Consider the following 15,342-nt stretch of genomic DNA (forward strand, 5'->3'; position numbering starts at 1 on the left):
ATCAAGATTAACTTGCCTGCTACATTAAAGAATTTACCAAAAATTCAGCACTTGTTTTGTAGCAGGAGGTGCTGGTTCATTACACTGCTAGTACAAAAGGCACTCAGACTCTGTAAAGCATGGTTTAAAATGCAACTGTTTACAATGAAGCTATTTAGAACTAACACTATAAAGAAGATTATCTTACACCCCATCAGGTACTGGGCATAGGCCTTGGTTCAGGATGCAGATCCCATTGGCAGAAAGGTTGCTCAGTCATGTTCTTACAGAATTTTCTTCAACCAACTATGATGATGTCTGCTGTCAAACAAAAAAAAACTGTTCACACAAGACTTCCTGCTGAATTCTTAGCTAGAGGCAAGGACACAGGAGTGGTGTAATTGCCATTACCCACTGGGAGCTGCCCACCAGCTCTTCTCTTACAATCAGTGCCCTGCTGCCAAGGGCCATAGAGCACAACATGGTCCCAAAGGCCACACCAGCACAGAGGAGGCCTATTCAGATTAACTGGTCTGTGGATTGCTAACTCCTCAACATGGAAATGGTCCTCCCATCAGAATCACTGTCACTCTGGAGATACTTGTAAGATAGTAAGTTAAACCAGACAAAATACAGACAAAAAAGGGACAACAGATACACCTGGAGAAATGCAGAGGTCAAGAAGGTCAAGAATATTTTTATTTATTTATGCTTTGTATACTTACATCATCGCTGGTAATTTATCTTAAACAGTCTTTTAGGGTACATCTTACTCTTTAATTTGCTTCATTTTTCTAGCAGCTGTTGAATAGGAACATTCCTCAGGCATGTATTGACATGTATACACAGTACATGTGCGATAGCATGCTGCAGCATTTTCATATTGCCACATTCAGTATTGCAGGAGATTTATCTGAGCAAACACAGGTCTAGCTTGCCAGGATGGTATCAACTAGAGGATTTAATTTCACAGTTAGCAGGTCTGGTGCTCACCTAACTCAGAGAGGCAGACACAGAAGCCTAGATAGGTAAAGGCAGGCTCAGCATGAGTCAGCAGCACCTGTTTGTACTTGACAAGGAGGCACTGTCATTAGAAAAGGTTTAATTATTTTAGTACTGACTGAAAAGAACTACCAGCTCCTCACATCTAACAATTTAACATCTCCTATGATTTCCACTATGTTGATCTTTTCAAATTGTTTGAAACGGTGCTTGTACTCCAGAGTGTGAACTCCATTAACAGCAACTTTGAACTGGTGGGCATCACAAAAAATGATCAGCTGAAAAGCAAGAAGAGAAATAGTTCTGTTGTAGCTCAGGTAAGATACGAAGAACGGCCTATACTTGGGCAAGCCCTGCTTCTCTTACAAAGAATGTTTTATGCAAAAGAAATATTTTTTAAAAATGAAACTTTATAGCATTAGCATCACCAAGTCCAACTCGGTTCAATAAAAATCCATCACAGGCTAAATTCTTGCAATTACTTAAAAAGAAAACTGTCATTAAAATTAAGTAAAATCTCTGCTCCTTATGGTCCCATTTAATCCTGAATATTCTCAAAACACTGAAATGCAGGCATGGCAGTTTTATTTAAATTTTCATTAGTGACACGACTTTTAAGAACCATTGCTAATCCTTCTGGTGGAATTACCAGTCTGATAATGTGTGTCAGTCAATCTTACCTCAAAGTACATCCCTGGACTGAAAGGGAAGTCAGCAATTTCCCTTTCTTCTTCTCCCCAGCTGTCATGAAGGTACGAGTTCCTTACAAAATCTTTACTTTTCATTCGGGGATTCAGATGTAGTACAATGTCCTTTGAGTCACTCGATTTCAGATTTATTGCAAAGCTGGAAGATATTTTTTTAAAGTTTACTATACCAAGGGTTTACTGACATGATGCAGTAGCCCATGTTATTTACCAAGCCCCTTGCCAATGCTCAGAACTGTTCTGGAGCCAGGGCCATGATTTACCTGAAGAACCAAGCAACCACTTAACACACATTTCACTCCTTCACACAGAAACCTTTGCTGGAGGCAGCAAATATATAGGACATGGCCCTGCTAGATCTGCTTCATCACTTGCAGCTTTCTGTTCATGCCTCAGAAAGGAGGTATTGAGCCAGTGGGCCAAGTGCTGCTCTCTTACAGCACTGGTAAGCAGCATTCTCACAGTAACATACAGCCCTGTTGGCTCCACCATCTCCTTCTGTTAACTTGGAGAACAGTGTGGGAGGCTTTTTTTTACCTGCAGGTATTACAGTCTTTCTGCCAACAAAGTGGAGAGGGTGTAAGGAAAAGTTTGAGGATTCTCTCCATATGTCTAAGACTGGTGGGACACCATGCATATGAAGTGTTACTCTGCAGGCAGTGTAGCTCTGCCCAGGCTGAATGAGTACTCTGCAATCTCAGACATGTCCACAACACAGGGTCCCTAAAGAGGAGCAGTGGAGAAGAGTGATCAGAGGGAAGAGTCATCCAAATTTGAATGAATGTTTCACACTGCAGTGAAGACCTCACTGCATTTGAAGAAGAAACAGCTCTAAGGTTATTTCCCTCCTTTGAGAAGACTAAACTTGCTTGGCTGGGGTAAGAAGCTGTAAAGTCTTTTTTTCACTGAGAAAAAGAAACATCTACAACTGTGTGAACTGAGTGAAAGACCTTAAGTAGCTTAGAAACTCTATAAAAATCCATACCTTTAAAAGCACAGACACCAAGAGGAGACAACCTGCAATGCTTTAACTAACACTCAGAAGTCTCTCCACATGTAAAAGCAGTACATTCAGCTCTTGAGATGTGCTGCTTTTCAAACTTGATAAGCTTTTCAAGCCAAAAAAAGGAAAACAAATGATACTATCTAAGTAGTAATTATTCTGTCCAATTTCAAGTCCATTCAAACTTTGTTCATGAGATTTCTAGACCTTGGGTTCCATTATTAATATAAATTGAGTGCTGTTCACCTGCATGGATGGTACGTGCTCTGAGGAAGCAGGAGTATAACGCATACACACAGCATAGAAAGCTCATTTGCACTAAATGCTTCATTTTTAGGCATATTTCTGCAGAGCCAAAACCGCCCTTCAAGCAAAGGGCATGGTAAAGCAGAGATATTTCTTCAGCTCCATTTTGACCATGCTGTGCTCCCCTTCCCAACCTCCCCCCCACCCTTTAAAACATGTTGGGAAAATGTTCTTTTCAACCTGTTGCTCCTAATTTGTTATCAAAATTTTAACTAATACTCCCCTACCAGCTTTCAATTGCTGTCAGTTAGTCACCTTCACATTTACACAGCCCCAAGGAGGCTGTCCCAGAAGTATTCAGAGAAACGTAACATGCACCATTTGAGCACACTTGCAGCTCAGACCTAACTCTCTCATACCCCATCTACTGCCAGCTGCCTTACTCTCGGCTCTTCAGAATAAAAGCTGTCTTTGTACAACATGCCTGCTCACATGCCTTGCACAATGAAAACCCCGCACAGACACACAACCTTGTGAACGATGCAGATTTAGTAGGTAAGACACTCAGGTTTTACCTTCACTTTTCACAATGGAGCTGCTCTTCTAAGTCCTCTCTAAAGCGGTATCCTGCAGGTTCCTGAGAAAACTGCACTGTAGCTTCAGATTATTCCAGATGCAAAGTTACAAGTGAGTAAGGACATACTGAGGCAATGGGAAAAGCCTACTTAGTCTCAACAGTAGCTCAGCTAAGTAGCAGAAAAGTTCAGTAATACTTACCTCTTCGGGTTTTTATTCACTTCTCCTTTAACGGCAACTGTGCATCCCGGACGAAGTGCAGTATCAAGCTTCCCAACATAAGGAACTCCCTGGAAGTACACAACCAGTAAAAAATTGGACTGTGCCTTACTTTTTTCAATATACAAGCTGAACTTTGGTATGGAAGGAAGAAATCTGGCCTACAATTGCAAATCTGCACTTACAGCTGAAGTTATTCCTACCAACATGTTCTAGGATACTAAAGTTATGGTGGAAAAGTTACACTGAGATAAACATATCAATGTGTTTGGTTTTTTTCTTTAGACTATCACCTTGGGTTTAAAATAAACATTATTTACAACTAGTTCTGCCTCCACTAATGGTGGAAGGAGAAAAAAAAAAAAAAGGCAGGAAAATCCCTGCACTAATTTGCCTGGTTTTTTTGTGGCTGTGTTGTTAGTTATTTTTATCAGGGAAAAGGCTTGAACAGAGAAGTATTTTGACTTTAAGTCCACCACTTGCAACTGACAATAATGCATGTTAGTTGGTTTTGAAAAGACTGAAGAAGGCAAACTGTCGAGTGAGAAGGCAACTAAAATTATGGCACTCACTGCAACTTCAACTTCTCCACAAATTCTATTAGTACATATTCCTGTCTTCCAATCTCTTTTCAGTTTGAGCATGGTCCTTACTCCTGTCTGGATACTGTCCACCTGTACAGCTTTCTGCAAAAACATCAGCACTCTGTACACACCCCATGCTAAGTGGGTGCAAGTTTCAACCCTAAGGTGCAATGGTTGCATCCAGCCACCTGGAGGGTACACAAGGGGAAGGATGGATCTGCCAGCAAGAGGAAGATGCAGCCAGACAGGCTCCAAGATACATACATTCACAGAAGACCATCTGGCATTCTATGACTGCAGAATGCTTCTGTTTTGCAAGTACTACCTACGGTGGACAGAACTAAGTACGCTTATTTGAAAAAATGTTTTTAACATGATATGGTCCTTTAAAACTTCAGGTATTTCACCTTCTATTTCCCTGTTTATGGCTGCGGATGCTGTGTTAATATTTTGGGTTTTGTAAATGTTTAACAATTAGCTTCACTTTTACTAGCAGCAGCAAAGAGGATTACTCTCTACAAAACCTCACTGATGATCATCTCCCAGTAGATTTTCAATTCCCTTGTTCTTTGTATGTTTTTTTATTAATAACCAAGATGGTTTTATTTCATTTTTTTTTTACTCTACACATTTGCACGAAGTCTGCACAAGACACTTACAAATTGTGAACCATCTGGCACTTCCCCCTACAAAAGAAAACAAATAATATTAACTAGCTTATCAGAGACCAGGGAGATTCATTCAACCTTTTACAAACATACGTACATTTTCTGTGTTTATCTTTGTTACTCCTAGAGATGATGGCTGAGAGCCTTGTAAAGACTGCAGAGAGAGAGATATTTACATGTCATTGCTAACACCATAGACCTTTAACATAAAGTTGGTTCAGAACCCTATGAAGATCTGCACTGCTTTGAAGGGTGAAAGTAATATGTAGGGCTATGGTAAAGGAAAAGATAATCAAATCCCTACAAACCAAGGAAAAGTCCTGAAGATCAATTACTGAAGCCAAACTGAGATTTCTAAAGACCACCTCATTATTGTTTGAATGTTTATTTAACAGTCAGAGCACTGTTAAATCCTTAGGATCTGAGGGCATGCACTGAGCTTTCCTCACTAGGGTAGGAATACCAGCAGGGCCTCAGGATGGTAAGCAACCCCCAGCATCCCTGTCCTTTCCACTGGTAAGGACAGATGAACAACACAGTCATGCAGAGATACAGTTTCAGATTAGCCCTGGTAGACTGTGTCTACAGCTTGTTTATTTCAATACAAGTCTCCAACTTCTTCCCCAGGAGAACATATTAGAAGCAAAGACAAAAAGGAAACAATTGCCCTTCTCCACTCCTTTCTTCCCCAAAGGATACAGCATCAGCAACCACAGACTAAAGTAACACTGTTTTGTTTTGTGCCTGGGACAGAAACCAATCTACAGCATCTGCTTGCCACCAAGCTCTTCCTGGAGTCAGTCCTTCAAGACCAGGACTCACACAGCTTTAGAATAACATTATTGTGGCAACACACTTAAGGCCAAGTGAATTGGCCCTTAAAAGTCTGTACACAGGCTTTGCATACGATCATGGAGTAGACACATCTTTAAAGCTTAGATTCTATTTAGTTCAGGCCCAAACCTCCACCTTCTATCAACACAGTTATTAGTTTGCTGACCTGAGTTAGACCTGAAGTTTTGCCCACAATGTGGTGAGGATGGGGCAGAAGAGACCTAGAATATTACACAGGAGTACACAGACTGCCTTTAGTGTGTCGCAGGATGAACAGGAAAAGGCATTCACCTTCTGTATCTCCCTGGAATTTATCACCTTCTGAGTCTACTTGAAAAGCCTCCCCCTTCCAGAACAGACCTCCCTTCTGCACAGGGGAAAACATTCTGCTACTCCCTGTTGGTTTACTTTCCCTAGCAGAGCTGGCAGCTGAGAGGAAGCAAAGCACAGTACTCACTTTAAATTGACTGCAATTTGGTCTGGGAATGTAATGGAAAAAACAATTCCAGAGGTTCTACCTATGCTGGCACACAGTTTGGTCCAAGTGCAAGTCAAGTACAAAGTCTTTGAAAAAGGACACCTCACCTCCCAGAAACAAAGGTACACTCACATTCAACCATTCAGTCATTTTAGCAGGAAAAAAAGGGCTACGTGCACAAACAGCTTCAGCTGTGGCTGAATTTGGCATCTGGAAGCCAAGCAACAAGTTACAGCTGTGGCTGAACTTGGCACTTAGAAGCACTGAATACTGATGGTTCATTCTGGAGCTTCTACAGTATTTGAAAAGTCTAACCCACTCCTTGACACAGTATCCAATTAATTTCTATACCATCTGTCCTGTTAACTTTGCAAGCTGTAACCTTTGTCACCCTTTTGCCCGTAACCTCAAGATTAAAACAGGAAGACAGCTCCTCACATGAGACTCTCATGTTGAAATGCAGAGGGAAAAAGTCTTTTTGCTGACATTTCACTGTGAAGCTGCTTTGCTTGCTTTTCACATAAATCCCAATCCAAATTTTAGGAAGACAGAGAAAAGGAATCCAACAAGTCAGCTGTCCATATAACTTACATTAGAAACAAAATCTATAGTTTTGATATGCACTTTGCCATATATCCCAAGAGTATCTATTCTTTCCAGGCTAATTCTGTGGTTGTAGAGCAGCAAGTGCTTCTTGTTTACAGTCACCTAAAGAGACAGGAAACAGAAATACATGCATACAATGTAATACATGGTTGGTGTAATATGATGTTTAATACAATTTTTCTGTTTTACGCTGCTTTGGTACAGAAAAAAGGAGAGTCCTGGAAATTTCATAGCATCTAAATTCTGCTCGTCCATGATTCGGTCTCTTTTTCCATCACTCTGAGGGAAATTTATCTTCGCACTAAAATTTGCATTTCACACCTTTTGTTTCTATCAGCTGATCACTTACCAATGTGATAATTCCAATCTAATAGACTCTATTATTGCAGTCTAGAAGAATAAGACAAATACACCTCACATGGGTCCTCCAAGAGGACTATCCTACACCAGTCACAAAACAGGCCAACTTAAGGTCAGCTCTTTGCACATAAGGGAAGGGTGGAGTAGCCAGTAGCCACGGCAGGAAGTGACTTGCCTACTCATCCAAGTTAAAGGGAAGGAATACAAAATTAAAGGTTTTATTTACTTAGCACCTCTTTAAAGAAAAGATTCTCAACTTTTTTGTAGTTAGACTATACCCAGGAAAACAGAGAAGCAAAGTTTCCAACTATTTATTGTAAGTATACAAAATATCTCTTTTATTGGCCTGACAACTGGTTACAGATAAAGAATCAACCCAGACTCACCTGGAATTTATCCTTTAAAATCATGATTACAATCTCAAATGACTTCCCTTTTTGAAACGGCATCTCGTAAGTGATCTCTTCCCAGCCCCATTTTTCCCTCTCCAGTGTGTTGCAAACAATGCAGCCAGACCTTTTGAAGCGGGGGTTGAAATGAAATGCCACATCAGCTCGGGGCTTTATGCTGCTGCCACACTGTAAATCCACCTGGAATCTAATAATAAAAGACAAACCACATTGAGCTCAGTCTGTCAAGAAAACACTGAAAAGTTCAATGTACTCATCTTTTACTTAGGAGCCTCAGAGCAGGCAGACACAAGGAGTGTTGCTGGATAAGGAAAAAAAAAAAACAAAACATGCATTTGTTGAACTCAAATGCATCCTACACACTTGTGAAAGGTTCTGCCATAATTTATTGCAATTAATTAAAATATTTCAGTATTTATTTAATGGTCATCATACATATAATGTAAGCTCCTTAGTTACTGTGTTCACCACCTTCTCTCCCTTCACCTTCAGTACAACAACTAAATGAACCTTGGGCAAAATCAGGGAACAGAACCCTCATGCTGGGCACATGCCCTAGTCTGTACCTCCTTACCCTAGTTTAAGTTAACTCCTTCATGCCACAGATTCAGGTATCAATTTTCTTAGTCTCAGATAACCTCTTTAGACAAGGAGACATTTGCTACAACAGGGAAAAAAAGCTACCATAGCAGGCAAAGCAAAAACAGAGAGGATCAGCAGAATACAAAGAGTCACTTCATTCTCCACTTCTCAACACACAGCTTTCATTAACCACTTAAGCTTGTATTCACCTGACACTGTCACTAGGATTTAGACTCAGCCTTGTGTGCCATAAGAAGGAGGACCCCTGGAAATACTTTCTCCGTGACATTATTGTTCACATGGTGACACTGCAAAAACTGACACCGTAGCCATTACCTGTCTGCATCATCAGGAACAGTCCCATGTATGACAATCAGCTCTCCAGGAACAAGGCCACCAAGTATTGTCCCAACATATGGAATGATCTAGAAGATGGGGGGAAAAAAGGAAAAAAATACTCAAATAACATTTTGTGATGGAGGCAAAAAAGCCCCACAATAGTTTTAAAAATAATGCTCTAATACTTAACTATGTGGTGCTCTAGCACATTAAAAGAATCAGAACTAACATTTAATTTAAAATAAACAGTAGGAGAACAGTAAATACACACCATAACAGGAATGAAAAACCCAGTACATTCTCACCTATGAAAACCAACCTTCTGAGAATGAATTAAAAATTCCAGCCTTCATTCCTAGCTCTCAAAGAGTGGTAATATTTTATTGCTTCACTTTTAATAGAGTATAAAGAGGATTCAAGTTGTTAAGCCATATGAGGAGACATGCCAGTTGAAATAAAAGCCCCAAACATCCCAAGATGCTCTCTGGTAAAGGCTCAGGCACGCTAATAGAAGCCCTACCCTGGCCATCAGCTGGCACATCCAGTGCTTCTGGGAGGGAAGCACCTTAACAGAAAACTGGGAGTTCACAGGAGACTGATCTGAAGCACAGCTATAGCTCTGCATCTCATTCACATGTGCTTTAAATTGAAAAAGAAAGTAAATGGTAACTCGTGTTGTATTTCCCCTGGCTAACAGACAAAAACTTCTGCCAATTTGCCTTTTGGGGTTGTTTTTTTTTCCACCAAAAAATCCCTGACCTATGGAACGGTGTATAAGATTTTAGGAAATCTTTGAAATGAAACATCAGTTGCAAAAAAGAGTTCCAGTTATTTAATAATCAAAATTGAACAGACTGGACATACTACTCTTGAATGGAATATTGAACCACAAAAGGACGAGTTGAGATTTTTTTTTTAATGTATATATACACACATATATATAATCGTACAAAACAGGAATATGTAAGAAGGCAATGTTTTTGCTGACACCTATTCTTGTGAGTTTATGAAAATAAAAGGGAGAATGACAGCAAAAATTGTCTAAATCCAGAGTGTTGCTCATTTTTACCAGGAGAAACACATCCTTTTCTGCCCTCTTTCTACTTCCCTTCTCAGCTACCCACAAGTTACATGAACCCTAATTTGCAGCTGTCTTCTACATTAGGCGAAACACACTTGAAGAATTTGCTTCTCAAGCATCAGCTCACAAACGGTCATTTTAAGCCTCATGTATTTTTACCAGCTTAAGCAGGTGCAGCAGAGAAGAATCAACATATGAAATTAAGTGATAAAAGCAAAAAAATAAATAGGCTGAAATCCCTTTGCTTACTGGTAGTAGCTTGGTTCCTTAATATACAAGCTGTACACAAGAGGCTTATTTTTATTCAAAGAATAAGAACAATTACAAGAAAGAAGAAAAAACATATCTTGATTATTTTAGCATCAATACACTGCACCTGAGGGGCAGTAGACTAATAAATTACTGGTTCAATCTCCAAAGACTGAAAAACAGTCAGAAAAACATACACACAGTGAAGGGATGCTGGGAGTTACCCACTCTAGTGGATCAGTTATTTAGCCATGGAAGACAAGCTATGTCAAAAACACTTCTTCACATTGAAAAGGATGCATTTCTTTAAGAGAAAAGAAGTTTGGCCCATCAACTATTGAGAAGCTCAGACATGGAATCTGCAAGGCCATAATCAAGCACTTCCTGGGTGTGACACTATAGACTTAACAAGGCTTTGTCATCACAGAATGCGCCTGTAATTTCCTCGTGTCTCAAAAAGTTCTTCTACTAATTTTTCCTTTTTTATTAAGAGCAATGCTTATGACATCATATGAAAGATGAGCCTCCCAGCTCTCTTTTAGACCTCCAAATATTACCTCTGAAACCAACTGGTCAATGTCAACTGAGTTTGAAAGGTCTCAAAGATCAAGTTCTTTCTAGCATTTGCCAGCTTTCATAAAACAAGAGGACAGATTATGGTTTTACAGAGCAAAGGACTGTGATAACATGGCTTTCACAAAGCTTGATGAGTATCAGACAGCTGCCCCATCAGATGGGGCATAACAATATTTCTTGCCAGATGGGTCAAGTAAAAGGCATAAAGAGGAAAGCAGGATTTTCTGGATGGTTCAGAATACGACAGTAGTGAAGAAAGACATCTCAGACTCCAACCTGTAATAAAGCTCTTCAGTTACGCCGTTCATGGAACAATTCACTGAAACAGTGAAATCTTCACAGCCTGACGTCCTCCATCCCTACAACCTGTACTCAGCACTGGTGAGGCCACACCTGGACTATTGCATCCAGTTTGGGGCACCTCAATTCAAGAGAGATATCGAGGTGCTGGAGCGAGTACAGAGGAGGGCAACGAAGCTGGTGAAGGGCCTAGAGAATCAATCTTATGAAGTCCTTCCACCTTCTAGTTAATCTCCATACAGCTTCCCTTCCTCTCCCATCTGGTTTCTTGTGAGGGTTGCATTTATTCCCCACCATCCCTAACTATCCACTTTGTGAGTAGTGAACCTACAGTGGGATTAAACAATGAGATTCACTAAGGGCAGAGGTATCAGTGCAAAGCTGCGATAGATTAGGAAGTGCCATGCAGATCTGTGCTACTGTGCACTCCAGAAAGATACTCTAGAGGCCTCAGTATTTTTAAAGGCTTCTAGCACAGACTGTTAAAAATACCATTTCCTGCAGGCTCAAATGAACTATATTTTTAAAGATACAATGAAAAACACAGCTCCAGCCCAGCCCTTTAGCTACATGCCAGTGTCAGGCTGTTGTCCCTGAACATGAGAATACTACAGCTTCTCAGAGAAAGACTGGCAAACAACATTTTGCCAGATCCACACTGTGCAACTGCTGAATTGTGTTAGCTGAAGTATTCCCTACAGAACAGGATTTACTGGAAGTTAAGACATCAACTATCAAAAAAAAGATGGAAGTTACAAGAACCACACAAAAAAGGGCTGTCAGGCACCACCCATGTTTACAGAGAATTAGGAGTGAAAACATTGCTTATCACACTTTCACATTCGATGCAGCACATTCCGCTAAGTATGAAAAAGAATTACCCTCCAAGGCCAAAAGAACTTCTTTCCTGTTTTGAAAATCCTGTGCACAAAGCATCCATTTGATTACAGCACAATTTCTAAACACCATGAGTTCCTAGTGCCACCTGTGACATCCTCCCTCAAATACCTGAGCAATGCAGAGAGTTCTCAGCAACACTCCTCACTGTGCAAAACAGCACAAGCACTAACTACTGACATAAAAGACCAAAGTCCTGTTTCCCAAAGGAGAAGCTGTTGACATGACTGTGGAGTTACCGGGTTGCTGATGCTTTTCTGCGGTCCATCCAAGGCCATCATCTCCCCTCCTCCAGTCTAAGCTTGTTCGTTGTGTGTCACCACTGCTGGGCTGTATTTAAAGAACTCTCTGATTGGGCTGCACCAAAGGAGGGATCCCTTGAAAAAACAAAGCTTTTCATTAGAAAGAAACAAAGTGGCACTACATGAAGTTAAAACCTCCACGGTATAACTTTAAACAGCACAATAAATTATGCAAACGTCTTTCCAAGAAACGTGTTGACGTTTTGAAATACAAAAATTAAAGGCTTGCTTAAAGAAATAAGGTGTCACTCTAACAAGGGCCAGTGCACACAGGTACACAATGTCATCAGTAGCTTCCTGAGATTACATATTCTGAGGCAAAATCCCTAGTAAAAATCACCACTGCACAGGGTAACACTGATGCCCCTCAGCTGGGCCCTAATCGCTCTCCATTGGCAGCTGACTCCTGCCTGCAGACAGGGAAAAGTTAAACAGTACAAAAACGGTTTTCCAAGACAAACAATCAACCATTTCCGTTTCCTTTAACACTTTCTGTGCTAACCCCAGATTTCACAAGGCAGACAAGCCCTAGGCCAAAACTTGTTTTTTTCAGTTTTATCTTACATAAAGTTAGGTGTTACTAGGCAAAGACATCGCAGGGGAGCACAGGGTGGTTTGTCACTTCCTCCAACATATGAAACCCCTGAACTCCATGAATAAACTACAGGAGTTTGCAAAACATGCATTAAAAGCACAGCATTAATAAGAAATGAAATAACAGTTTGTGTGTATGTCCAGCTACACTGTAATTTCTTCATCAATTCTTCTAATGAAGTGACCAAAATTCAGGGCCCAGTTGAAACTGCTAAGTAATTATTTCTTGTACATTCTGGAGAAACAACTTAAGGAAGCATGCAAACTGTGTAACATGCAAACAGGAAAAAAGTCAAAGGTCAGGGTTCTAGCCTTACCACTGTGCAACAACTGCTAGCGACGTTAGAAGAAAAAAAACACAAACAAGCAAAACAAAACAAACCCCAACAAACAAAAAAAACCACCAACACCAAAACACCACCAAACCAAGGACCCAAAGTCTGCAACATACCCCAGAGGACCCTGGGGTTAATCTTCTGCAAAGATTTAACAATAGAGTGGCCCATTGCAACATCTGGCTTATATTGTGGGAGATTTGGGACACAGTGGTATTAATTCTCCTACATAAGACCAGTGCCTAGAACACAATTCAGGCCAAAACCTTACTCTACACAACTGTTTTGGCCTTTGATCTTCTCACGGGTAGAGAAGACGCAGACCCGTAACAGGATGAAAACCTGAGCAAGACTGGGTAAGGACTTAACGGCAGCTGACAGGGTGAAGGTATAAACTTCAGTTACCTCAGCTAATTTTAATGCTAAAAATCGTGCCCCTTTGTGAATAACGAGCACGCTAATCTAGTCACTATGTTTTATACCTGCACCTAGACGCACATGTATAGTTAGGAGCAGCAGAGGAATAATTGCTAACCAATCCTGTATCTTCTTGTGATTTTCCTTTGTTACTGTTTTCCTTGTAAGATCCTACCTGTGTCCCAAAAGGGGTGCTGGCTAATGCTTAGATGCCCAACACCCTGCTCTGCAGACCAGAAATAAAGACAAACATCTCGACTCTGTGTGTTGATTGGCTTAGTGCACACCGGGGGAAGGTCCCAGACTTGGAACGGTATCCTGACTACACTTCCAGAACTGAAAAAAACATACGTATGTTTTCCTGTTACCTCGCATAGTGCGAAGCAGCTAAAACCTCTTCAATAAAAACAAAACAAAACCAGGAAAACAGGAAGGTCACTAACCTGTCACACGCAGAAAGTGTCTTTGACGAGAGGAACTCAGGTGAGACTTTCTAAGCACAGCTACACCTCTCCCGAAAGGGAAGCAAGGCTCCTGCACGGAGCGCACGGCAGCCGCTCCCGGCACCTCCGGAAGCGATGCCCGCCCCCGCCCCGCCCCGCCTGCCCGCCCGGGGCCGCGGCCCAGCACCGGCAGCACCGGCAGCACCGGCGGCTTCACCCGGGAACCTCGGCCCGAACGCGCTCCCACACGCCCTGGCTCCAAGGGCCGCCCCCCCGCCCACCGGCAGGCACCGCGGGGCAGCTGTCGCTGCTCTCGCCCCCGGCGCGTCCCCCCAGCCCCGCAGAGGACGTGCCCTCCTCACCCGCACGACGCCGCTCCGTGACCGGCAGCGCCCGCAGCCCCCGAGCCCCGCAGCCCCGCCCCGCTCCCTCCCAACGGCGGCACCGCTCCCGCCGCGCCGGGCCCTGCCGAGGGCAGGCGGCTCCTCCGGGCCGCGGGGCTGCTCCGCTCCCCCGGAGGCCGCCGGGCTCCGCGGGCGCGTCCACGTCAGCCGGGAGGAGGGGCTGCCCAGGGCGCGCCCCCAGCGCGGCCGGGCGCCCTGCCCGCCCGTGGCTCCTGCTCTGCGGGCTGGGATTTACAAGCGCTCAACTAAGGACTTGGTCGCGGAGTTAATTCAGCTCCTTAACGCGACCAGAGACTTCCCCTGCAAACCTTTCACTTCCCCTCTGCTTCGTGTTCCTCTGTGATAACAGCCTGAGCCCATCTCCTGGAACAGACCCAAGCGCGGCTTCCAGGCCGACTCGGTCAAGTCTTGCTCCAGGACTGGGGGGTTTCTGAAACCTGGAGATCTTATGTATGCCCCTCCCAATCTTACACCCACAGCCCCAAGGCTGCTTTTATCCTCCCGCTCCCTCACAGGCTTCACTGAGTCTGGTTTTGGCTGTTTCAGTCTAGTATTCTGATGGGGTAATGAAGTCCACAGAAATAAAAGCTGCAATAGAAAAGGCCCACAGAATTAAAACACCATATCCCCTTCAATTAGAGTGCACTGTTTGTACTTTGTGTTCTTTGTAATTGGGCACTACAGTACTTCTTTGCCTTTCAGGAAGCAGTGCACATGGCGACGGCTATTCCGCCACTCGTCACAGAGACCGTATCTCAGCTAGACAGTAATACCTGGTCTTCTGTTCTGCAATTAACCAGCACAAAAAAAAAAACAACCATACCTCAGCCCCTCACCTGGGCCCCTCAGTTCAAGAAGGACAGGGAACTGCTTGAAAGAGTCCAGCGCAGAGCCACAAAGATGATTAAGGGAATGGAACATCTCCCTGATGAGGAAAGGCTGAGGGAGCTGGGTCTCTTTAGCTTGGAGAAAAGGAGACTGAGGGGTGACCTCATCAATGTTTACAAATACATAAAAGGCGAGTGTCAAGAAGATGGAGTTAAGCTTTTTTCAGTGATGACCAGTGATAGGACAAGGAGTAATGGATACAAATTGGAGCATAGGAGGTTTAAGGTGAATATCAGAAAAAAATTTTTTACTGTGAGAGTGAC

At 42.5% G+C, this 15,342-nt stretch overlaps 1 protein-coding gene across 5 annotated transcripts; it reads right to left on the reverse strand.

Annotated features, from left to right (window-relative positions):
- Positions 1-656: 656 nt before the first annotated feature.
- LGALS8 (galectin 8) lies at positions 657-14,327 on the reverse strand. 5 transcript variants are annotated; one of them, XM_051614567.1, is made up of 11 exons: positions 14,150-14,327; positions 13,788-13,807; positions 11,936-12,073; positions 8,591-8,679; positions 7,649-7,859; positions 6,888-7,004; positions 5,082-5,138; positions 4,976-5,002; positions 3,715-3,803; positions 1,662-1,827; positions 657-1,259 (listed from the first exon to the last, which is right to left on the reverse strand). In XM_051614567.1, the coding sequence occupies exons 3-11, from the start codon at positions 11,975-11,977 to the stop codon at positions 1,110-1,112; spliced, it is 948 nt and encodes a 315-aa protein (XP_051470527.1). In that variant the 5' UTR covers positions 11,978-12,073; positions 13,788-13,807; positions 14,150-14,327; the 3' UTR covers positions 657-1,109. The 5 variants fall into 5 exon arrangements, with proteins under 5 accessions (XP_051470527.1, XP_051470525.1, XP_051470528.1 ...); XM_051614565.1 differs by lacking the exon at positions 13,788-13,807; XM_051614568.1 differs by lacking the exon at positions 14,150-14,327 and having other exon boundaries at positions 13,788-13,913.
- Between the last annotated feature and the right edge of the window lie 1,015 nt (positions 14,328-15,342).

Source organism: Apus apus, chromosome 3 (assembly GCF_020740795.1).
Source record: "Apus apus isolate bApuApu2 chromosome 3, bApuApu2.pri.cur, whole genome shotgun sequence".
Lineage (NCBI taxonomy): Eukaryota > Metazoa > Chordata > Aves > Apodiformes > Apodidae > Apus > Apus apus.

Bases quoted from the DNA above. Each gene is read 5' to 3' on its own strand.
- LGALS8 (XM_051614565.1), bottom strand. From the start codon at position 11,977: ATGATGGCCTTGGATGGACCGCAGAAAAGCATCAGCAACCCG. The intron at 8,680-11,935 runs GTAACTCCACAG...CCCATCTTCTAG, and splicing joins AGAAAAGCATCAGCAACCCG to ATCATTCCATATGTTGGGAC. The intron at 1,828-3,714 runs GTAAGTATTACT...AATATCTTCCAG, and splicing joins GTGAATAAAAACCCGAAGAG to CTTTGCAATAAATCTGAAAT.